Consider the following 25,314-nt stretch of genomic DNA (forward strand, 5'->3'; position numbering starts at 1 on the left):
CCAGGCTCCCCTAAATTTCTTATTCAAAGTATTTACTAATTTTGTTTATGGTTTATTCCTTGACCTATGGATTATTTAGAAGTCTGTTATTTTCTATATATTTGTGGATTTTCCTAAGATCTTTCATTTCTTTCTAGTTTGGTGGTCGGAGAACATACTTTGTATGATTTCAGTTATCTCACATTATTGAGACTAGTTTTATGACCTGGAATATGGTCTATCGTAATGGAAGTTTCATGTTCACATATAAAGGATGTGTTGTGCTGTGGTTGGGTGGTGGGTAGCAAAAGTGTTCTCTATTACACAGTGGTCAATTAGGCTGATGGTGTGGATCTAGTCTTCTGTATAGTACTGATTATTTGCTCTATCCATTACTCAGAGAGGAGTGATGAAATCACTAATGACAGTTGTAGATCTGTCTATTTCTTCCTCAATTTCTAGCAGTTTCTGCTTCATGTACTTTGAAGTTCTATTATTATCTCATTTAGGATGGTATGTTTCCTTAATAAATTATCATTATGGAATGTTTCTCGTGCTGAAGTCTACTTTATGTGATGTAAATATGGCCTCTGTAGTTTTTTTTTTTTTTCATAGGGTTTACATGGTAGTGTCCATATTTAAATTGGGTTTCCTAGACAGACAGAGTTGGGTCATGCTTTTCCGATGATATCTGATCATTTCTGACTTGTACTTGGCACGTCTATTTACATTTGCTGTACTAACTGACGTGGCTGACATGAAATTTACCAGCTCGCTATTTGTATTCTACTTCTCCCATCTTTTCCTGCTGTGCTTTGGATTGAGTGCTTCCTAATCCCATTTCCCCACAATTGACTGATGAGTTACAATTTTGTTTGATTTTTTATTTTTTTTTAAGATTTTATTTATTTGAGAGAGAGAGAATGAGAAAGAGAGAGCACGAGAGGGAAGAGGGTCAGAGGGAGAAGCAGACTCCCCGCTGAGCAGGGAGCCCAATGCGGGACTTGATCCCGGGACTCCAGGATCATGACCTGAGCCAAAGGCAGTCGCTTAACCAACTGAGCCACCCAGGGGCCCTTGTTTGATTTTTTAAATTGATTACTCTGGGACGGTGGTTCTCAAAATGCATTCCAGGGTCCGTGAGATCCTTTTAGTGAGTTTGTGAAGTCAGAACTATTTGACAGGGGGTATTTTTAGGAGTGGTTTAATAAAAGCTGTAAGTTTTCAGCTGAGTTTGGAAGACAAATAGGCAGACAAGAAGAATAGAGAGAAAAGTTTTGGGGGAAATGAACAGAACCTCAGTGACCTGTGGGACAAGCTTGGTTGGAATCACAGAGGGAATAAGATGGGGAACGGGCAAAAGATATTTGAAGAAATGATGATTGAAATTTTTCCAAATTTTATTGAAACTATACACACCCAGATCCAAGAAACTTAATGAGCTTTGTCCAGATTGCAACGACCTTCTCTCCACTGTACTTCATCATTTCCTGTATTCTTATCCCAGAACATGGAACATTTCTGAATGCACTTACTTGCCTGTCCCCCCATACCAAGTTGTAGGCAACTTTAAGATGGAATAATGCTTGGCACGTGACAAATACTTGATAAAACAAGAGTTCTCAAAGGCTGTGTGTGTCACAAATTTTGCTTATTTCAGAGAGGCAAAATATAATTGATTTGACTGACACTTCTTTTTCAAAATATGGCAGTATATTGGCAAATCAATTGATTTGAGTTCCTAAAAATTATTTAGGCAATAGCTGTACTTTGGGACCTCATGTTTAACATGAAAAAGGAATACATTTAAAAGCAAACTCTCAAATGGAAGTATATATCATAGCATGCTTGCATTAAAAAATTGTACTGTTCTACTGTTAACACTTCATTTAAAAAAAAAAAACAAAACACCTTTCCTTTCAAGTTGTGTTTTAAAGCAATTTACCTGGCTTGCAAATTGACTGCTAGGATCAGCTGAAATAAACACACCATCTTGATCCTTTTGAAATCCATCGTGAGACCAATATGCCAGGTCAAAAGTAAATGTCTTCCTATGTTCTGGATTCTTGGGGTCTCGTATGGTTGTGGTGGTCCTGGAATGCATCGAAATCACACATTTGCTCCCAGAAGTCTTCTCTCTCTATAGTCAAATTACAAATTCAGAGTTAATCATTGTAGTTTTCCTTTGTCATCCAAGTTATTTTGCAAGTCTTGAGACATACCTCATAAAAAATTAAGTCAGGCACTTACCATTTATTCATTTTGTTCTCTGTTATTCTTAGCAGCTGTTATGACAAGCAGTGGCTCTTATCCCCCTCAGAATTGTTGAAAGTCTTGTCTGTAGCAATGTTAGTTTTCTGAGAATAGCCTAACACCCAGCTATGCTAATAGCAGTAACTATAGCAACAGAGAACTTCCTTGTTTCGCTCCCCAGTGAAACTGGTGAAAATTATTCATGAAAAAAATGAAAATGGAAAAACAACCAACCATTTCAGGACTCTGGAAAAGGTCCTCTGGGCAGACAGCCAATGACAAAACATCTCTTCAAGGAAAAGTACCACAGTTGTTTAGAAAGTCGAGTCTGGTATTTGAAGCAAGACCATTCCCTTCCTCTCTCCTGCCCACTCAGTCAGGTGGAGACTCTACTCCAGACTGCTGCAGCCAACACCACAAGGCTGCCTCTCTCCCCAGATTCCAGCATTTCACATCCTACCTTCATCTCCTGGGAGAGACTTGGTGAGAGGTGGGATTCCTTCTTTTACCCAGTGCCCACGCATGCAGTGGAGCCTCTCTCTACTTTGGGTGCATCCCGCTGAGAATACTAGGCTGCTGGCCGTGCTTGCTCCAGCCCCTGGGGCGGGGGGGGGGGGGGGAGGGGTGTCCATGCCAGGGCAGATAAGCTGAGAGGATCTCAGGCTGCTCTTCCACACTCACCAAGTGCTGGGATTCTAAAACAAGAAGCAGCTTGCGCTATCCCTGCCCCCGGACCCAGGGACCATGATTAGAGAAATAAAAGGATTATAATGGAGATGATGGACAGTTGGGTACCAATAAATTAGGTAATTTAGATTAAATGGGCAAAGTCTTAGATACAGAACTCCTGAAACTGACTCAAGAAATAGACAATCTAAATAGACCTATAACAAGTGAAAAGATTGAAGTAGATAAAAAAAGAAAAGAAAAAGAAAAAGCCTAGAGGGTTTGGTTTGGTTTGAATGCTGATTCTACCTAAAATTTAAAGAATACCAATTCTTCATAAACTCTGCCAAAAAATAGAAGAGGGACTACTCAAACCTGCTTTTATGAAGGCAGTGTTACCCTGATGCCAAATCCAGACAAAGACATCACAAGAAAATGGAAATGCAGACCAATATCTCTTATGAATATGGATGCAAGAATCCTCAATAAATTATTAGCAAACCAAATCCAGCAACATGTAAAAAGAATTATCCACCCTGACCGAATGGGATTTATCCCAAGGATGTAAGGTTGGTTTAACATCTGAAAATGATTGTATTAATCATGTTTTCTATTTTCTATATTTGATAATGCATTGACATCCTGGGGCCTAGAGAGACTGTCCCTCCACGGCTAATGAATCCCTAGAGATAGTAAACAACTTGCCTTTCATGTAAACCAACCAACCCAAAGTCCATATCCCAAGTCCATCTTCCAGGGACCTCCTTTACTTAACTCTCAACACACCAAGCCAATATTTCCCTTGCCCAAAATCACCCCAGGGCCAGGTACCTGACAACTAGAGACCACCTCTCTAGCCCAGAGCCCTGGAATTACTCAAACTATATAATCCTAAAAGTGCTCAAACTCACCCACTATGCCTTGCCCATTCCTTCCTGCAGAAACCAAAGTAAGGCTGTGGGCTGTGCTCCTTCTGACTTCTGACTGACCTTGATACTTCCCCATGGGGCTGTGTGGCATGCTCCATTCTCTTGGAAATTTTAAAGCAGTTGTTTCTGTGTCTATCAGCTTACTATACTCAATTAAAATAAATCTCAGGTATACTTTAAAATAATGACTTCATGTAATATATCAAATAGAATGAAAAGCAAAATCACATATCATCTCAATAGATGTAGAAAATGCATTTAACAAAATCCAACGCCTTTTCATGATAAGAACACGTAAGAAATTAAGAAATAGAATGGAACTTCTTCAGATAAAGGGTATCTACGAAAAACCCCTAATTAATATCCTATAGATTTCTACTCTGAACCCTTCTATTCAGTATTGTATTGGAGGGTCTAGCCAGGACAAGTAGGTAGGAAAAAAGAAATAAAAGGCATCTAGATAGGAAAGGAAGAAATAAAATGATCTCTTTGCAGAAGACATGATCTAGTATATAGAAAATCCTAAGGAATTCACTAAAAAAACTATTAGAACTGATAAATTAGTTCAGTAAGGTTGTAAAATACAAGATCAATACACAAAAATCAACTATATACACTTGAAAGGAACAATCTGAAAATGAAATGGAAAATTCCATTTCTGATAGTATCAAAAGGAACAAAATACTCAGGAGTAGTTAACAAAAGGAGTACAAAACATATCTTCTGAATACTACAAAACATTGTTGAATGAAACTAAAGATGATCTAAAAATTGGAAAACACCCCACATTCATAGATCAGAAGACTTAGCATTGTTATGATGGTAACACTCACCAAACTGATGTACAAATTCAGTGAAATCTCTATCAGAATCCTACCTGATTCTCTGTAGAAATTGACAAGCTGATGGTAAAATTTCCATGGAACTGGAAGGCACCCAGAATAGTCAAAACCATTTTGAAAAGAACAAAGTAGGATTCACAATTCCCAATCTCACAACTTCGTGCAAACCAAACAGTGACCAAGGCAGCGTGATATGGGCATAATGATAGACATACAGATGTATGTAATGAAATGGAGAGTCTAGAACTCATCCCAGGCCTCCGTGGCCAACTGATTTTCATCAAGGCTGCCAAAATGGGGAAAAAATAGCCTTTGCAAGAAGCAGTCCTGGAAAAACTTGATAGCTACATGCAGAAACAATGAACTTGGACCCTTGCCTCATACCATATGCAAAAAATAACACAAAACGGACCAAAGACCTAAATGTAAGAGCTATTAGTACAAGAGAACACACAGGAGTAGACATCCCTGACCTTGGATTGGGCAAAGAAGTCTCAGAACACCAAAAGCATGAGTTCAAAAAAAAAAAGGCTTCATCAAAATTAAAAACGTTTCTTCTTCAAAGGACACCATGAAGAAAGTGAAAAGATAGCTCATAGAATGAGAGAAAATTTGCAAATCATACATCTAATAAGGAATTGTATCCAAAAGAACTCAATGTAAAAAGATAATCCAATTTAAAAATGAGTAAGAGATCTGAATAGACATTTAAGGAGGATACATTCATGGACAATAATATGAAAAAAATACATGACGTCCTTAGGCATCAGGGAACTGCAATTCAAAACCATAAGGCACCACGTCACACGCAGAACGGCTATAGTAAAGTCAGGTAACTGGATTGGATTGGAGAAAGTGGAACCCTCGTACACTGGCTGGGGGGAGCCGAAGACGGTACAGCTGGCTTTGGAAGTCAGTTCCTCCAACAATTAAACTAGTTACTATATGTCTCAGCCTGGGTGTAAACCAAGAGAAATAAAACCATATGTCCACACAGAAACTTACACACGAGTGTCTATAGCAGCATTATATCCTGTGGATAAGGCTGTGGACAAAGCCAGCACGACTCAAACATCCACTGAGGAATGGATTAAACAAAATGTGTATATCCATACAATGCGATAGTAACCATTCACAAAGAAATGGAATTTTGGTGTATGCTACAACATGGATGGACCTTGAAAACATTATGCTAAATTGAAGAAGCCAGTCACAAGACTAACCCCATTCCCATGACTTGTACAGAACAGGGAAATAATAGAGACTGAAGTTAGATTAAGGGTCGCTTAGAACCAGAGGCATAAGGATGATAGAGCTAAATGGCACAGATTCTTGAGGTCATAAAAATTTGTTCTGAAACTGGTGATAGTTGTACCTATCTGTGAATGTATTAAAAAATCACTGAATTGTAGACTTTAAGCAAGGGAACCTTATAGTAGGTGAACTATCTCAATGAAAATGTTTATAAAAAATTATAGCAGGGGCACCTGGGTGGCTCATTCGGTCGGGCATCCAGACTCTCGGTTTTGGCTCCGGTCGTGATCTTGGTGTTGTAAGATTGAGCTCAGCACTCAGTGCAGTCCGCTCCACTCTGCCCCTCCCTCGCACCGCCCCCCCCAACATATGGTCTTGGTCTCTCTCTCAAATAAGAAAAAATTATAGTGGCTAATAACAACGCTGCTTATTGGTCAGGAATTGTGTTGATTTACACATTATTTCATCTAGTTTTTGAAATATAAGCCTGTGAAGTATCAACATCTCCATTTTGCACAGAAGGAAACCAAGGCTCAGAGAGCTTAAAACCTTCAAGGTCACACAGTGGGTGAGTGACAAAGTCAGGTCTCGAACCCAAGTTCATCTGACTTCAAAGGTTCCTGAGAAAGTGCTACCTCTTCTAACACAGTCAGTCTCACCAAGCTGGTTCTCCGACCCCACCACAAGGATTAAGACCGGAAGTCAGAGAATTAGAGCCCAGGTCACCAGACAGGCTCCAGTTGTCCAGGCATGCCCCATAACCGTTCACCCTAAAGTCACCTCGAGTTGGTCCGCTCTCCTTGCTACTGTTCTAGTATAAGCTAGCCAATGGTGGTGGTAGAATGCGATCAAATGCAATCTTTTTGATGAGGGGTCCTAAAAGCCATGTAATTAACTTAGCGCCTACTTTCTACCTCCTTACTGTTTAAAACTTGTAGCTACTCTAGCAGTATTAAAGGCCAGCGAAAAATACCCTGGAATAATTACTTTATAGTGTATTGACAGATTAGGTTATAAGATAGTTTTATTTCCTTTTTCTTGGTTAAAACATTAAATTGCTCCTCACAATTGACATGTTTATTATCAGGTTGCTGAAAAGCCATGCCCCTTTAGAAGACCCCATGAGCCACTACACTTGAAGTTGTCCAGTTATTCACATAAAACGCTAGCCAATGATATGTTGCCTGGTTGCTGAAGTATTTTCTGGGATACAGATGAATGCTAGGGGGCGGGAAATCATGGACACCAACTGAAAATGTGCAAAACAATCTTGAATACTGATGGACCAGAGAGAAGAGCGTCAGGTTGAACAAGGTCCAAATGGGAAGGAAGACCTCATATATGGTCTCCATCACACTCATTGGATGCCATTCAGGACTGTTGTCCAATATGCCCTTGCTCATCATTCTAGCATATCCTTGTCCGAATCTTACTCGGCCCTTGGGTCTTCTGAAATGCCTCCATCTCCAGTCTTCATGACCGAGCCAGGTAGAATGAACTAGACCTGATCAGTCTCTGGGGGCTGTTTGCCTTACCACTGTGGTGCGTTCTGCCACCAATTACTCACATAATGAGACAGCAAGCTGCTTTGTATCCCATTTCTCTAGTACCGCGTTTGATTCGAGCAGTCAAAAGTTCACTGAATGGGCCAATTGTTCAGAATTATCTTAAAATTTGTAACTAATGCCTTGATAATCAGAGATTGCTACAGGGTCCCAGAATGAGTATCACCTCTATTTTATCCTACAGTGTTGTAGCAACACAGCTGAATGAGCAGCTGGGGTGCAAAGGACATTTATTAAAAACAGCATGTATCTATATTCACCAACCCGCATCGGTTTAAAGAATTATTAACTTGACAGTACGTTTCTCTCATCAATTTTTTTATTGAGCTACTTGCGCAAAGGAATGAGGTTACGTGTTTACTAATTAAGTAGAGATCGTTAAATTACTCGTTTAACAAGTTCATTTAAAGAAGTTTAATATTCCATCAATGACAAGCAGCTTGAATACATGTTTGATAACGATCATTAGCAAAAGGAATAAAATGCAAGTCCTAGTCTGAGTTTCAACCAGGCGGCGTCGCCTCCGTCACTAACCTGACTGAAAGGCCTCACGCGCACCGCTACTCGCACACCATCAGTACTTGGCAGAGGCGCTGTCATCATTTCCCATCTCCCGTGGTATTTATTTAGTAGAAAAATAAGGTGGAAAGCACAGTGCTTCTGCTTCACACTAACACATTACAAGCTTAGCCAACACAAGCAGTTTGTTTCTAGACAATCAATTATTAATGGTCCATTCATTACACACTCTCCATGACCTGTTATAAATTATTTTACAGCACTCACTTATTGATGAGTTTCACAGGCTACATCAAGCGTCCCCACTGAACTGCACAGAGTTGTACTGCAGACAACAGTGTCTTGTTTCTTTTCCCTTCCCACCTCACACTCATTCCCTGTCCTCAAGAGTCTGTGCCTGATGTCCTATGAAAATGAGTCAGTCTTCAAACCTGAATATTAAGGGATTTCTGTGATTTTACAGCAAGCTCCTTCACAGCAAGAATATTATAAAATTTGTTCAGACTTATTCTGTCGATACTAGGCACACACGAGGTGTATCAAGCAGCCATGAAACAGTTTTGTTCGACATTTCCCTTTCTTCTCAAACCTTTCCAGGAGGCTAGTGAGCACTGAACCAATCAGTCTAACCTGGATGATTAGTCTCTAAAGAATGAAGAGACTTTAAAGGTAAAGAGCCTTTAAGCTTGCTGAACAAGAAATGCCAACATTGTATTTAACCAATGCATTACTTGGAAAATGACAAATTTGAGGTAGAATATACAAAATTTGTTAAACTACAAAAAGCGGCAAAATTACATGCCCATAATTCGATTTGAACATAGTAACAGGCAAAAAAATATATATATACATTTTATGATTAGAAATCTCAATCATAGGAGCAAAGTGCATAAATTATAAAATAGCAACTTTAAAAAAAATCAACAGTTCTTCAATCATCTTCGTTTTAAGGCTGGTCTAATACCTTTTAATTGTAGCGAAAGAAAATGGGACCAATACCTACTAGCATTATAAAATCATTATTAAAACAGAAATCCCCTCTCAAAAATCTAACAGACACAAACTACTGTGAAGTATACACTTTATTTAACATTCCAGTAAGAAGCCATATTTACATATTATATAAATGTATGAAGTCTTAATATAAAATAGAAAAACTGCCCGGACTAAAAGAATCACACTCCTTACGGAGTTATTGTACTTATTGAAGACCTTCTGTTTACAAAAATCTACAGTAATTTATACAAATTGTTTTCTTCCAAATTAGGTGATTTTTAATAATCCACACAATTCTGATGATTTTACAAACTGGTGTTCATTAAAAACTTGAAAAAAATTATAGCATTTTTCTGCGTAAAACTTGCTTTGGAAAGGAGGACAGTTTCTTCCTGCTCCTTCCCGGAGCTCTTCCTGCCACTGCTGTCGCTCGTCCAGGCTTGCTCCGGACTCCATCAGCCGGGCTCGCCAAAGGAGAAATCAGCCGGATTTTCACGGCAGGAGGTGACCAATTATCTTCTTCTTGGCTTCTGAAAACAAAACACAATTCAAGTAAGAATACATTATAATATTGACTAGAATCCACTTCCCAATTACCTTGGGGGGAAAAAAGTAGGAGCAGTACCCTTTCTGGGTGCTTTGATTTGAGAAGCGAAGTGAAGCTTTCGGTCACACAGGGTACCTGGAGGCTGCGTAAAGGCTTCACGTGATGTCGGTGGGCTGAGAGCCCAGGAGGCCCGTGAAGTGTGTGAGAAACAGCAACGCTCCCACGGCAGCAATCAGCAAGGATGGGTATACCTCCGTCATATGAACGTTTATATATATATGTGTGTGTGTGTGTGTGTGTATATATATATATATATATATATATATATATAAAGTGAAATGATGCATAAACGATGTTATGAGTTATGGTCCAAAGTCTCATGATGCCCATTTTTAAAGGAAGATCAATGGATTTATTTTGTACTTTTATGAAATTCAACCATGCCTAAGCGCCAATATACCTGGACAAACGTCCTCATGAATGGAAGTTTTATTGCTACTAGTAAAATAAGTACAAGATTTTTAAGTTTATAATTATTTTTATTAATAGTTATCTACCTTAACTAAGGAAAGGGTGAAACCTCCCACTGCCAAAAACAAGACCCCCGTGACCCTTCTTTAAAAAGGACAGATTGGCTTTCACTGCTGTGTGGGGAGACCCAGCCATCGCCACAAGCCAGTGCGCACAATGCCCCTAAGAATGACCCTTTCCTGAAGAGCTTCATTTCTCTAAGTTATGACTCTTCTCAAATCTAATCTATAAAACAAAATGGATAAAAATTACAGCATAAAAAAGTTCATACCTGCTTGCCTGTTTTGTCTTTGCCGTCCTGGTTGTTTTCACTTTTGGTCTTCCCACAGTTTCTACTGATGGAGCATTATCTTTCTAGGGGTTAAAAATTTTAGAAGCTAAATCATAAGTAAATACTTGAAATCCAAGTTGAATTAGTTCTATCCTGCATCAAGGAATATGGCCAAAGAGGGCTAGTGAATTCAGACGCCACAAGTCCCAAATGGACCCCTTTTATCTTTAGCAGGAACTCTGGTCACCTAGGGCCGCTCTTTAGCCCTATCCCCACACATCCAGCTCATCTCCAAGGCACGCATGTTTCACGTGGAACGTGTCCTTGTCTGCTGCACTCCTGTTCCCACTGCCTCAGCCCACATCCGGGCTCTCGTCGTCTTGTAAAGGAACTGGCCACCAGAGACTAGTTTTCCTCCCTAGAATTCATTTCATATTTCCTTTAACATGCACATGGCCGTTCACCCATTTGTAAGCAGCCCCCCGCCCCCGAGCACTGCCTCTGTGATCCACGGTTCTCTTCCAGTGGTGCCTGTTTGCTTTACCTTCCGTCTATAGGGTTATTTGGGCATAAATGATTCTTAACATACCGTGAAGTAATTATGTGTGTTTTAGCCTCTTCAATTAAACTGAACTCCTGAAAGACCAGGAATCTGCCCAAGTGATTTCTCTCTAAGTCTTTGTCCTTGAATAGTAACTGGCTCATAGCAGATAGTTCAAAAAATGCTTATGAATTAATGTTGTTAAAACAAGGGTCTGTCTCCCTCTCAATCCCGGAACTGCTTTGATTTTAGGGTTATGTGCAATCAGGTGATACAGTCAACTCTGAAGCACTCTCTCTCCAAGTGTGACTGTGCAAGACACCCCGGGGGTTCAGGGACCTCTAATCTAGAGAAACACATCCAGATCATTCTGATGAGACCCTAAAAGCTAAAAGCCTTTCCCCTAATGGGTCATCTAAACCATAGCTGCCAGAAACACACCATCGGTGACATACTGTGTCCAAGGGAAGGGCCCCCCAAGTGCAGACAAGGTGATCTGGGGCTTTCAGTATAAATGAGGTTTATTTAGGAAACACTGCCTAAACAAGTAGAGAGCATGTTTAAATAAGCATACGAATACAATGCATTTCTTACCAGTTCATCTCCAGCTCTGGATGTGTTAGATGTGGTTTTCTGCCTGGTCCGTAACGCAGGAGGCGAGAAGACAAACCGAGAAGGTAAATCTGAAACTAATTCTTGCAGCTGTGCCGGAGCCTCTATTTTTTTCCCTAAAGCAAGGCAGGGAGAAAAAACACACTGTATCCATGTCCATTTATATATGTACCAGTATCTGTGTTTTTTTAAAGCTTGGAACAAACGACGCACATCGCACATCGGGAGGACAACCTGGAAGACACGAGCATCTGAGCATGGCGGCCGCACCAGGAGGAGAGGAATGACAGGGCAAACCCCAAGTTCAGGAACATCTAACGCCTCAAACTAAGTAACACTACAACAGAAAAATAAGACCTAAAAAGCTCAGAACTGTATCATTCCACTAATTCTAATCTCTACTGCTCCTCAAATGTTCTGAGAGAGGGAAGCGTCAATCTTGTACATAAGCTACACTTGATCTTAGCCAAAAGGCCGAGAAGCGATAATCTTGTACATAAGCTGAGCTAGATTGCTTTGTAAACCTTCCTATTCCAGAGACGACGTTTTCATTTACAAAAGTAATTTTATCTTCAAAGAAGACTCAAAAGTTCTTTCCTTCCAGCTCATTCTGAGCTAGTTGTTCGGGTCAAAGCAACAATAGAAAAGTCCCCGCCATAAAGGGAAAAAGTAAGCAGAGAAAGTAATGAATGTGGAAGAACAGGATGATAGGAAGAAATGCCATAGATAAATAAAAATGGTTTAATTAAGAACTCGTTCAAAATACGTAATTAAAAACATCACAGACATCACAGACTGTATCTCAGATTTTGTTTTCACCACAGGGTCTCCGTATTCATGGCCAGTAGCCATTGCTTATGGAAGCAGCCGCTAAAGCCGTCTGCCACAGGTTAAATCCCAGCTCCTGCATTTGGCAAATGAGTTAAACCCCTCTGTGCCTCAGTTTCTATAAAATGGGATTAATAACAGAACCTATCAAGTCATCGTGAAGATGAGAGGACTGAACAGCGTGGGTGGCCCCCAGTAGCTGCTTACTATTTCAAGAATTTACAGTCCTGAAATAAAATTCTCCAAGTCTAGTTCAACATTATTTCACCCACCTGGACAGTCAAGACTTCTGTAAGACATCAAATTCTGCTTTTAAAGCACATAATTGTTAAGAAAAAACTGAGGTGAGGTCAGAAATCAGAGTTCTCTCTGCTGCCAGAGGGTTAGGGGCAGAGCCGGCAACAGTGGGGGTGCTGGTGGTGACCTTCCTCTTTCGTTAAAAAGAAACCTATCTAGGGTCTTTCCAGGAAATGAAAACATGCTGTTTTTCTCTTTCTAGGCTACCTGGAGCAACAACTGCCCTGGCTTTTCAAAGACCAGCCCATGTTCTTCCCCTACATCTCCCCCTACAATTCAAAGGATTAAGTAAGGAAATATGAACACCCGCTATTGTGTGCAAAAATGTTCGGCCTCCCCCAATTCTTCCACGTGCTTCTACTAAGCCAAACAAGACTTTATGATACTTCTTGGCATATTCATTCCTCATCCACCTCTCTACGTCTCCTGAGGGGAAGTTTTGATGCCAGCACTACCGAAGGCGTAAGGCATCCCAAAATGTCAGCTTTAAAGCCAGGAACGTACTGGTCAATGCTCTGAACAGGCAGCAGGTGGGCTCCGGGACACCGCCTCACAGCCTGGGTGGTGTGAGGGCTCGGTCTCCCTGAACTTCAACCTCCCCTCACTGTGGAAGGAAGGAAGAGCAGTAGCTACACTTCACTGCGCTGGAGCGGGAATCAAATCACCTGACGAAAGTCTACCCCAGTTCAGCCTCAGGCCCACGGCAGGCCCTTCTTAAACGCTTGCTGCTGAGTAACAGAAATTAGACAGAATCCACGGAGATGTCAAGCTTTACATTTTTCTGACCAGCAAAATGCCTCTAACTAAATTCTAAGATGGCTGTCTCTCTGACTGCCTTCAGGTCATATGGTAGTATTTCTGTGCCTGCTCCTCTGTGCTTCCTGCCCTTCCTAAAGAGCTTTAAGAAGACAACGTGAATGGGCAGAGGAGGAGAGAGGGAACTCTAGCCAAAAGGCAAGAGAAGCAAGGAGGCCCTGGACGCTGGTGATGGTGACTGCCTTGTCAGAAGGCTGCGGAGCAGGTACTGTCCCCTTCGTTGTCAAAGTGAGAAAGCCAGATTTGGAAAAGTGAGAGGACTGGCTGCCCAGCTACTGAGTGGCAGAAATGAGAGATCTCAGTCCCCAATTTCTCACCACTTCTAACGCGAGAAGGTGCCTGTTTTTAACACTAGAGAATCTGACAATGGTTCAAATACACAACAGGAGAAGGTACGAGCATGTGTGGCCCATCGGTGAGAGGCGGTGCCAGCCGGGAAGCCTATTGGGGGGGGGAAGCCACGAGACACACAAAATCACGAACACCCACCCCCGGTTCCAAAAGGTATTTGAGAGGATCTGAAAATGCTCATGAAGCGAGGGGGAAGAAGCAGCAGAATATGTCTCTGGACACACAGCTGGAAGAAAATGTGAACTCTGGTTATTGGTCCTTCAGATAACGAGAGGATAATACACTGAATTTCTAATTTTCTATGGCAGGCATGTATTTTATTACAGAAACAAGCTGTAGTTCGTGGGTATACAGGTGACCAGTATGTAAAGACGACGAAGATCAGAATTACTGAGACATCTGCCAAAATACCACACAATTTGGGTGTTTGCTACACTTTTCTAAGTCACAAGGAAAGCGTAAAAGAATTGTGTTAATGACCTTCTGCTACCCGCGCTGCATTTCCAATTTATCTGATCTAGCAGCTTAGTCAAGTGAGCTAAAATCCGACACACTCAGGTCATTGCATCTTGCTCCAAGGAAAGTATGGGCGTGACCTCCCTTTCCTCAAACTGTAAAAAACGGAATCCTACAGTAAAATCAAAGATCTATTTTTAAAAACGGGGTTGGGGGTGGGAGACAGACCTCCTGCAACTGTTACAAGTTATTTTGTAAAACAAACGATCAATCTGATGGCAAAGGGCCCCTTCCTGGGCTCAGACTATGTAACTAAAAGAAATGACTGCATAAGCCAACACGTTTAAACAGTGTTTGCAGAGTGAATGCTGAATATAGAAAATTTTCAGTTTGCAGATTTCTAAATGGCTTATCTTTCGCGTGGCCTTCCTCAAGTCATAAGGCAACTAACTCTACAGGATGTTCACTAATGCTTTTAAAAGTACACACCACAGTTCTGAAAGGTTAAATAAATACAACAAAGTCACCTACTTTACTTAACGAGTCCCTGAGCTGCTTTGTTGAAATTCAGATCTTCAACCTTAAGTGAACAACTACATTTTGCTCACCTAACCATTTTTATCACATTTGCCAAGAACGACCCTAACAGGTTCTGTTCAGCGACACCAGTGTCTCAACATTTCCTTCAACATCATCACCTTTTAGACCCTTTCTCTTAATTGGCTGCTTCACTGAAACATCCCCCCTCCCGAATCCTAATAAGATATTTTCATCCTTTGGGGAGACACGTCACCCCCACTGGCAAGGTATGAGCTATACTAACCCAACGACAGAGTCGTGAGCTCATCAGGGGCAATGAGGGAGGCTGGACATGCAGCCATGCCAATTTATGGGCAACAGGGAGGAGGCACTGGAATAATTTCTGTAACCTAATCAATAAAATTCTACTGCTCCTTCCCTTCAAAACAATTTGAGGTTGCGGATATCTTCTGGGACATGAGCCAAACACAGCAGCACTTAGATTAAAAATGCTGATTCTATTTGAGGAGAAATTAAGTCACTTATGTCAGGGCAGAATGAAGAGAAATGGTACTATTCTAGAAGATTAAACCTGTGTCAAGTGAATTACAGGAAGAGTCACAGTGAAACAGAAAATTCCTGAATCTAAACTTTGAAATATAAAATCTTTAAATTTTACTATTTCAAGATAAAGTGTGTTTTCTTTTTTGGAGGGGGGAGAGGAATTTCCTGGAACTACTAATCATTTTTAGGAGAAATAATTACGGTCTTAAATCAAGTCGAATTGTGCTTTACACAACAGAATTTTAAGCTGAAGACTGAGCGAGAGGAAAACTGTGCTTTGAATATAAGTAAAAGTACCTTTCTCTTTCCTTGGAACCTTTGACACGGGAGTAGAGAACACAAACTCGTTTTTTGGTTCAGAGAGGTCGGGAAACGAGATGGTCTTGCTAGATCGAGTCCTTGTGCTGCGGGACGATTTTGGCGGTGCGGCTGGGGCAAGCCCCCTCTCTTCCAGGTCGTCAGTTTCCATAGCGGTCATTTCTTCATCAGTGTATTTTTCTGATACTGAACGTAATGCACATGTTTGGCTTGAATCTTCAGTCCTTTTTGTAAGCTTTTTCTTAGAGCCAGTCACCACAGCAAGTTCATTTGGCACTAAAGCGGATTTTTCTAAGGCTGTTTTTGCAACATCAGTCTTTCTTTTGGCTGGGGTCTTTCTTGCCGACCTCCTCTGGCTGCTGAAAGTTCCTGACCTCCTCTTGGGACTTTTCACTTCCTTGGCAGCCTTGGATCCGACATCTTCAGATGGATTAACTTTTCTCGGTCTACCACGTTTCCTAGGTCTACCAAACTCTGCCTGAAGACTCAGCTGCGATGAATCCAGTTTGGAGTCTTCTGTGACATCGAGTGTGCTACTTTCCCTCTTTTTAGGACCTTTGTCAGGCTTGACAGGTGGTGGCTGGTCCATGGGCTTTCCATCTGGTTTATGTCCTCTACTTTCAGCAGCTTCTAGATTAGCACTTCTCAGTTTTCGGGTACTTCCACTGGGACGTGCTACTTTATTAACTTTTAGATCTAGATCTTTCATTTCAACACTTTCCGGAGAGTCTACAGATTTTTTAATTCCTTTAGGAGTCTTGGTAACAGACGAAAGCTTAGTTTCTCCACCTGGCTTATGTCCTGTCTTTTTAGAAGCTTCTAGAGTGGCACTTCTCAATTTTCGGGTACTTCCACTGGGACGTGCTACTTTACTAACTGTCAGATCTAGATCTACCATTTCAACACTTTCCGGGTACTCCACAGGTTTTTTAATTCCTTTAGGAGTCTTTTTTGTAACAGACGAAAGCTTAGTTTTTCCAGCAGCCGGTTCCAACAGCTGAGAGGGTTTTGCCCTCCTTAGTCTGCTATCTGGAGTAACCTCTAAGTCCTGTTCCATAGGACGATCACTTTCTAACATGTCCTGATTATCGTCTGTCCTTTTCCTTCCTCTCCTAGGAGTCACAGAATTTTGAGGTATTTGCAGGTTCTGAGATATAACTTTGACATCAGAACAGGCACCTTCAAAAGCCCCAGAAATTTCTTTCCTTTTCCGAGTCCTCCTATCCAAAAGGCCCAGGCTGTCAGGAGTAGCAACAGCTACGGACTCTTCCTGTTGTGCTGATTGGACACGTCCTCTCCTGCGAGTTCTGGAGGAAATCGTGTCATCAAGCTGGCTCACGTTTATAGTCACTGTACTTGCTTCCTGAACAGTCTTCAACGTAGATTTGACTACCTTGGTGACCTGCTGGCTTATTAAAGGTATGTTTTCGTGAATGGACTGCTGTTCCGCTGTATCTGAAGTAATTTCTTTACTTCTTGTGTCTTTAATTATATCTAGTAAATTTTCTGCGATTGCTACTTTAATTGGTTCAGGCACATATGGTAAGGTCTCTACCTTCTGGGACTCCTGATCACTAGTCAGGACCGTTGGCAACTCTGCGTCGTGTCCACCGTTTTCCTCACTGCATACATGTTTTTCCTCAGCTACTGTGTTTGCCGCTGGAGCTAACACATTAGATGCTGCAGAATCACCTGTCTCTAATTCTCCTTCTTCACCTTCCAATATCAAGGTAAAGTTGCTCTGAGCCCCAAAAAGTTCCCCGTCTACTTCGGCAACGTCACACTCAGCAGAGTCTTTGTTATCAGGTAAGTCACAAAATTGTTGCTCAATGGTATCAAAATTATATTGGAGCTTAAGAGTCCCTGAGGGATACAACTCATTAAATGAAAGACTCCTAGCCTCGTGTTCTGAATCTTGAACTCCGAGCTTTTCATGTTCAGTCACCTACAATGAATTAAAGATAAGAGACTGGTTAAAGAATTTTAATGTGTACATTTATTTTAGCCTAAAGCATACAGTTTTTTAATAATCATCTCACCCTTGGTATATGAATTGTTAAACATAAACTACGTTTGATATGGCATATACTTATGGGCTTATTTTATAAAAATATCCATTTAAGCAATCAGAGATTATTACTTGGTCAAAATAACTAGACAGAAAAAGATTTTGAGATTCTGAATGGAATTAAAATAGAAATCCCGCATTTCCTTAGCTAAAAAAGACAGTCTTTACAAAACCCTGAAAATTACTATGATGCTAATTTTAAGGACTTATTCTGTTCTCACCCGAAAAAAAAACATTAACTGGAGAAAAAGACACAACCCCCAAATTGTGTTTTAATGGTAATCCCCAAAATCCCTAACTAACCACACTTTTTCTAAACAGCATGATCCCCATAAGGTTGAAGAAGAATTCACCTACATAAGCTCCCTTGGGCTAGACTCAATCCTCTTCCCTTTGCTGGGGCTGCATAAACCATGAAATTCCTAAGGCTTTCAAGTTCAGTACCTCTCCTGCAAGGGTTTGGTGGAAGAAGGAATGGTCCTTGCATTTACCTTTTGGTAAGGGAGGGGGAGAAAAAGGAGGAGGTAGAAAGTAACAGAGAGATCTCCTGACCAAGAAGGTAGAACATTACCACCCACCTAGACAATGACATTTTCCCACTCCCCACACATTCAGTGAGATGAAGACTGGAAATACCCAGAAATGAGGATTCTCACTCATACCACGCCCACAATTTTTATTAGCTTCCCGGCTGAAGTAAGGGGACTTTATCCATCTATTTTACAGTGAGAATACTCATGAAAATGAATATGGACAACCATGACACTTATGATTTAAGAAACTTCCCAAATACTATACAATCACATTTCTATAAATTAGAAGTGGTTTGTTTTTTTTTAATCTTACATTCATTTATCATATAAAGTTGCCTGTTGATACTAAAAGAAACATGGTGGAATTTTTAGAAACCATAATTCATATTAAGTACAAAAAAAAAAAAAGGAAAGGAAAGAAAGAAAGACAGAAAAGAAATCCTTTCTTGTGTTATAGAAGTTAAACCCCAGCCAGCTAATGAGCACTCTCCTACAAGTATGCATGGGGGAACAATCCTATCTAACTGTATTCAGTTATTTTCAAATGCTCTGAATAGTTTAGTTGTCATACTTTTCTCTGGAGTAGCCAGTATCTGTTTTCTCATGGCTAAAAGAACTTTCATTTGAACCAGATACTAAGCAAAAATTAAACTGTTAGAATTCTGACTTCTTTAACATAGCTTTTTGGTGGTCACGAAAAACAATTTCTCACTTAAAGGATGTGTTCTTTTATAATCCACAAAATATTTACATGCTTTTTTCTAACGCACATTAAAAAGAGGTTTTTATACAACAGTCAAATAAATGAATACATTAGGTTTAAACTATGATTTGAAACCTAACTAAACCAAAACTAACAACAAAGTAAAAAATTAATTTTTTACATGAATTTCTTGAGGATCAGGAGGATCGTCAGAAACAGGAGGCTTTTCTTCCGCTAAGTCAACACTTGCTTTCAGGACATCAAGTTCTACTTTGTGATCTTCCTGTAAGTTCAATGTTATTTCCTGGTCAGGCTTATTTTCGGAGATCACAGGACTTTCAGGGACAGCAAGCCCAGAGTCTCCACTATCACCGTGCACATCAGCCAGAGCTGAAAGGAAAACAAAAAGACACACACACTGAGAAGCAAGAGAAAGGCAAAGGCCATATTGCACTTGAGAACATTTCCTTGAAAAACTGTCCTATTGCCCAAAAGTTTCTAACTTCTTAAAGGGGAAAAGCCTTATGAGGGTTTACATATTAATCCCATCTCTTCAGTATCCAACTTAGACAATACGTATCTGCTTTCTACAAACACATGGAAGATAAATTTTACACTTAAAAATGACAATGGTGGTTTTTTTTTTTGTTTTTTTTTTCCAACTTAGGTGTAATTCCGGCCCTTACTGTGAAACTTCAGTATAATGACAAGAGGGACCTGCAGTCTGGGCTGTATCTCACTGTGAAAAGGACTAGGTATCTCTCTTTTGGCAGAAAGCATCCAAATGGACAAAAATATACTCTACCATTAAAAAAAAACAAAAAACCTAGAGGGGAGCTGAGGGAGGGTGACAGCTCATTAAAAAAAATAAATCCTCATCTTTTACGTTCCTCTTTGACTAAGTTTTCTATGTCATTAGCACTCATAGTTTAATGTCATTTGGGTTTGTGAACGACACCCAAAGCATTTTGGGGTGGAGGGAGGGGGGGAGAATCTGACTAAATCAAAACCCTTTAGTGTTTAACAAAAATCAGTAAAAAGGTTTTTGGGTTTTTTTTAAGTGACCCTAAGATCAAGACCTGAGCTGAGATTAAGAGTTGGATGCTTAACAGACTAAGCCATCCAAGCACCCCAATAAAAAAGTGAAACAAACAAACAAAAAAAACCAAGGAAAAAATATTTGCATGCTTTTAACAGATAATGGGCCTGGTATCCCTAAAATACAAAGACAGCTTATAAAACAAAATGAGGGAAGTTTTTCATCTGTCCGTTTGGCAAAGAGGAGTGGGAAAGTAAGCACTTTACCTTCCAATTATCAGTGTGTGAAAGAATGAAGTCATTGGATTGAAAAAACAAAATCAAATGAATTCTACATATTTGTTAATTTCCCTAGAGCAAATGCAGTCATCTGTAATTATTTTCCACTAATAAAAAGCCAATCTTGGCCTTAAGTTAAAAAACAGAAGTTGCCCCATGTAGATACTGGAGTCCCAGAAGACAGAAAAGCAGATATGCCGCCTGGCTGGGGACTGGTAATTGATTTTACTCTTCTTTGATGTTCTGAAGGAAAATATGTCCACAAAAACCATTCTAAGACGTCTACTTTTAGACCACAGAGCGCCTCACAAGCAACTCACTGCTCTGATACATCTCCTTAGAACACAAGGCTACTTACAGCTATGGAACCTGATCAAAGAGTAAGAACTGAGATAAGAAAACTCTTAAAACACTAAAATAATTCTTTTTTGTTGTTTTTTTTGGGGGGGGAGGGGAGAGAGAGTGCGTGTGCACTCATGTGTGAGCCAGGGAGGGGGTTGGGGACTGGCAAGGGAGAGGAAGAATCCCAAGCAGACGCCATGCTGAGCACAGAGCCTGATGCAGGGCCCCACCCCACCACCCTGAGGTCATGACCGGAGCCAAAATCAAGAGTCAGATGCTTAACCGACTGAGCCACTCTGGCGCCCCTAAAATGAAATAATTCTAAAGTCAAAATAATACACACATTGACTGTTACCTGCTCTAAATGCAGAGGTGGTCTCAACAGATACTAGTCCTTCGTCTACAACTGGTACCTGGGATTTCAGTGTGAGGATTTTCCTTTAGAAACAGAAATACGTGCATTAGTGCTGAAGAAGGTCCCAACTGCTCTGCTCTGCTACATGTCATTCTGGTAATAAAAACCGAGGTTCGGAGAATTTACTACCACCCAAGTTCATTTTAAATAACACTATAAAATTTATAAGTGAATTTAGAAACAAGTAATGCTGTATTTGGTATTCCCACTTTCTAATTTGCATGGCTTTCAACTACAAATAAAATTATTTTAAAATGCTGGTCAATATAAATTACACGTATGCCAGTTTTTAATTATCTGTGGGCACATTCTTGAGTCTATCAGATATTATGGAGTATTTCCTATATACTCAGTAAAATCAGGTTCAATATTTTAGTATTAACTGGAAAGAGTATGAAAAAAGACTCACAGTAGGAGACCAATGGGACCTGTATTAAGCCACTTGGTGAAATTAAGTTCTGGAAATATGGGGACAGTGATCCCTTCCTATTCTGAATAAGCCCTTTCCCAAAACCCAACAAAAGCGTGATTTTTTTTTTTTAAATGGGACAAATAAAATTATAAAATAAATTCAAGAACAAACATGCATTTGGAATATTATAGATGATTTTTTTTTAAAAGATTTTGAGAGAGAGCATGAATGTGGGGGGAGGGGAGAGGGAAAAGCCGACTCCCTGCTGAGCAGGGAGCTTGATAAGGGGCTTAATCCCAGGACCCTGAGATCATGACTTAAGCTGAAGGCAGACACTTAACTGGCGCCCTTATAGATGTATTTTTAAGACTTATCTCCATCTTACAATGTTAGGATAACCAAGAAGCAACAACTAATACATTTATATTTAAAAAGGACATAGGCTTGTCATGATGGTGACGACTCACCTAGATTACCAGTAACCACAAAGTTTCTTGTCATGTGATTACTTTTTGCTTTGCAACTGTTGCAATTCTCCATCAAACCCATTGCAATACTATTTTCATTAAAATTCAAGAAATATTAGAAATAAATAAACAATCTAGATAATCCTTTATAGTTTCCTCCCACTTTTTCTATGGAGGCCTGGCAAAGATTGCAGCTGATCAGGATTTCTCTTCTCAGAAGTGAAGCATATGATCGGGTTCAATGTAGGAGATGTGACTATTACGATAGTGATTTTTGTGGGCGGTGTGTGAACTCCCTCAGGACTTACAAAGCAATGAACCACTTACGGTATCTTAAATGACCATGTTTTATAAGGATTAATCTTAGTAAATCACCCTTACTACACTTCACAATAATCAAAGTTGCAACTTTTTGGTATCCTCTACAACAGTGTTGCTCCAAGTCCTGACACGCAAGGTGTCCAGCCTTGCAACAAGAGAAGGAGATTTTGCCAGAATGGCAGTCAATCACTTCACTGATGAGTTGAGCTGACTTTCAGGAAAGGAAGTGATGTACTGGTTTTTACAGTCTAATACAAGTTGCCTGTCTTGTTGCAACCACAAACTATTTGGGGCCTGGCCTCAAGCTCTTAGACCCCACTGAGCAGCATCAGGCTGGTGGACCCCACATCGTCTAGTACAGTGCCTGAATGTACAAACACTGAATAAAACTAATAGTTCAAGCAGTCATTACAAATGAAAACCTTTGCTGGAGTCTTGTATTCACCACATGGCAGGGAGCACAAATGCCTCTGAGCCATGTCCCCTATACTCCATCTTGATGCCGTAGGAGACCCACTTCATCAACCCGAAACCAGGAGGGCTTCAACAAGTATAGAATCACCAAAGAATATAAAAGGAGATCTGCCTCACTTCATCATGACTTTGTATATTCAGGAAGTATCTAGTATCGTTCTAAGACTTCACAATAACTACTATGTAACACACACTTGTACAAATGAACGTCCTTCACAACAGAAACCAGTACCAAAGCGGGAATGCCCAAGATCTGAAAAAAAAAAGCTCATCTACGCACAGAACAGGAAGCTTCCGGCTCACCATCTCCTCATACTTTGAGCACGAGCACCTCTCCCTGCTTAGCTTACCCGTCGTGGGCTGGCGGAGCACAGAGGGAAGCTCCACCTCCTGGAATGGGGCGCAAGGGACTGAAGTCTGCAAGCACCTCCTCTGCAACCAAGAGGTCCTTTGTCTTCGCGTCGTCTACAGTGCCTACGAATCAGCAGGAAGGATATTTACCATCACTTATGCCAACTGTTTAGCGAGTACTCATGATCTTTCTTGGATGACTACTTTTTAACAAGCTTGTTGGATCTGCTCTTTTGTACTTTTAGGTTTACTCCGTTGGCCTCAGAATGCCAACAGGTCTTTCGAATAGCCCGAGCCCAGCCCGAGAGTCCCCGTACCCTACTGCTTCCCCCACTTGAGACTTAACATGCAAGTGCTGTACATAGAGCGACTCAGTCCTCGACAATCCAAGTGGGGGGACCATTATCCCCATTTTACAGATGAGGACACAGAAGCACACAGTTACACTGCTTATCCCAGGCTGTGTAAGTAGCTGAAATTCACAGCTAGCCTGTTTCACCCTATATTTCGTGCTATATAATCCCCCACGAAAACAATACAAGTTTCTGTTTGAGACTGCCTCATCTTTTTAGGAATAATCAATGAAGATACTGCCATGAACATCCTCATCTGTTTTATCATTCAACTATTTTGGTGGAAGAGAGCACATCTGGACTGATGTACACTTGTAGACAGATGCTATTCACGAGGACAGTCCTAGGCTCTTAGAGCAATAATGCTTGTGTTTATTATACAAAGACATCACAGCCCCAAAGAAACCAGTATGACAGAGATTTTTATTGAAGTATTTAGTTTTACAGATTTAAAGATAGGAGTTACCTTTAAATGTGCTTGTTAAAACCGTGCAGGGCTATGAAACCAAAAATAGACTAAATTTTCTGATCTGATTTTTTTTTTTAAGATTTTATTTATTTATTTGACAGAGAGAGAGAGCACAAGTAAGCAGAGAGGCAGGCAGCAGAGGGAGAGGGAGAAGCAGGCTCTCCGCTGAGCAAGGAGCCTGATGCGGGACTCAATCCCAGGACTCTGGGATCATGACCTGAGCCGAAGGCATACGCTTAACCGACTGAGCCACCCAGATACCCCTTCTGATCTGATTCTAAGCCGAGTCTCTCCCCTCTCTCTGGTGTTTCCCTGGCCCCTTCCATGCCTCCTAAAGGAATGCTTTTCCAACTACACTGTAAATGCTTGTTTATGTATCTAGTCCACGAGGCTCTAAATTACTTGCAGGCAGGGGCAGGCTCCTCAACACGGAGCACACACACAAGGAGAGCCTACCTGTTCTCCACATACATTAGGGGCTCAAAATCTTTTTAATATAGAAGTAAACTTAAAGACTCTAAATTCATGGGCCTCTGGATATCTGTATGGATCATCCAGAGATGATTTTGATTATTCTGAAAGATAGGGATGGTGAAAAGAAATGACCGACCTGGTTTCTGAGCAGCTTTCTAGAAAGTTGAGGCTGCTGGACAAGTTAGAAACTGTAATAACAACCTAGATTGGAGGATTAGTAATTATTACTCCTCACAGCTACAATATGGCCTTAAGGCAGATGTGTGCATTGTGTCTAGAACCTAGTACACTGGGATCCTGTAATTATTTAATCCTGATGCTTTTCTTATGGTGGAAAGAATTCTACACATTTTTTGAATATCTGGAAAGGAAGTCTTACCCGTTTGTTTCTCTAGGTCTGGAGGAGTCACTTCTGATTCAAGCACATCTTTATCACTGTCCTTCTCAGTCGGTTCAGTTAAATTAATAATGAGTTCTGTGGAAGTGCTCTCTGGCCTCGAGGCCACGAAAATATCTTCCAAGTCTCCTGGTGACGGTGCATCCTGATACTCCAAAGTGGTCTGGTCTGACCTGGTGGAGGCACCGCTACTTTCTTGGCTCATATCCAGTTTCTCCAAACTCTGGGAAGGGGTATCCTGGGACCTCACTTCCACTTCCTGATGGTCCTTTTCAAGACTACTCAGGGAAAAGGCTGTTGTCTTGGCTTTGCTCTTCAGCCATTTGCTTTTTGCTGGACCTCCACATTTATGGAGAGGTGTAGTAACAGAGAGTCTTGTTTTGCTGTCATCTGCACCCTGTCAAGTAAAAGGTTTTGGGGAAAAAAAAAATTTACTAGGAGAAATCATTAGAGTCTAAGCTCTCCATCTCCAATCAATAGTAACTGATTACTTACATCCTTTTCATGTTTGGTATTTCTCTAGATTCTCTTCTCAGTCAAAACTCATTTATTCTAAATCCATTC

At 40.6% G+C, this 25,314-nt stretch overlaps 2 protein-coding genes and 1 pseudogene across 4 annotated transcripts in view; all 3 read right to left on the minus strand.

Moving 5' to 3' along the window:
* The window catches only part of LOC114215636 (kinesin-like protein KIF28P), a 57,149-nt gene extending 48,174 nt beyond the window's left edge, over positions 1-8,975 (minus strand). The window contains exons 1-2 of the mRNA XM_088017185.1: positions 8,023-8,975; positions 1,925-2,119 (exon numbers count right to left, since the gene is read on the minus strand). Coding sequence (XP_087873311.1) covers positions 1,925-2,119; positions 8,023-8,091 — 264 coding nt within the window. The 5' untranslated portion in view covers positions 8,092-8,975. The remainder of the gene's footprint in view (positions 1-1,924; positions 2,120-8,022) is intronic.
* A 96-nt stretch (positions 8,976-9,071) lies between these two features.
* The window catches only part of AHCTF1 (AT-hook containing transcription factor 1), a 77,703-nt gene continuing 61,460 nt past the window's right edge, over positions 9,072-25,314 (minus strand). For all 3 annotated transcript variants that reach the window (XM_028111858.2, XM_028111855.2, XM_028111856.2), the window contains 8 exons: positions 24,733-25,147; positions 23,057-23,180; positions 20,973-21,055; positions 19,140-19,348; positions 15,634-17,599; positions 11,488-11,621; positions 10,353-10,435; positions 9,072-9,533 (listed from right to left, as the gene is read on the minus strand). In XM_028111858.2, the coding sequence (XP_027967659.1) occupies positions 9,344-9,533; positions 10,353-10,435; positions 11,488-11,621; positions 15,634-17,599; positions 19,140-19,348; positions 20,973-21,055; positions 23,057-23,180; positions 24,733-25,147 (3,204 nt within the window). In that variant the 3' untranslated portion in view covers positions 9,072-9,343. The remainder of the gene's footprint in view (positions 9,534-10,352; positions 10,436-11,487; positions 11,622-15,633; positions 17,600-19,139; positions 19,349-20,972; positions 21,056-23,056; positions 23,181-24,732; positions 25,148-25,314) is intronic.
* On the minus strand, positions 11,818-11,991 carry LOC148162819 (U2 spliceosomal RNA; annotated as a pseudogene).

This window comes from Eumetopias jubatus, unplaced genomic scaffold (genome assembly GCF_037043125.1).
Source record: "Eumetopias jubatus isolate StellerSeaLion01/CBP00866 unplaced genomic scaffold, mEumJub1_p1.0 scaffold_12, whole genome shotgun sequence".
In the NCBI taxonomy this organism is placed as follows: Eukaryota; Metazoa; Chordata; class Mammalia; order Carnivora; family Otariidae; genus Eumetopias; species Eumetopias jubatus.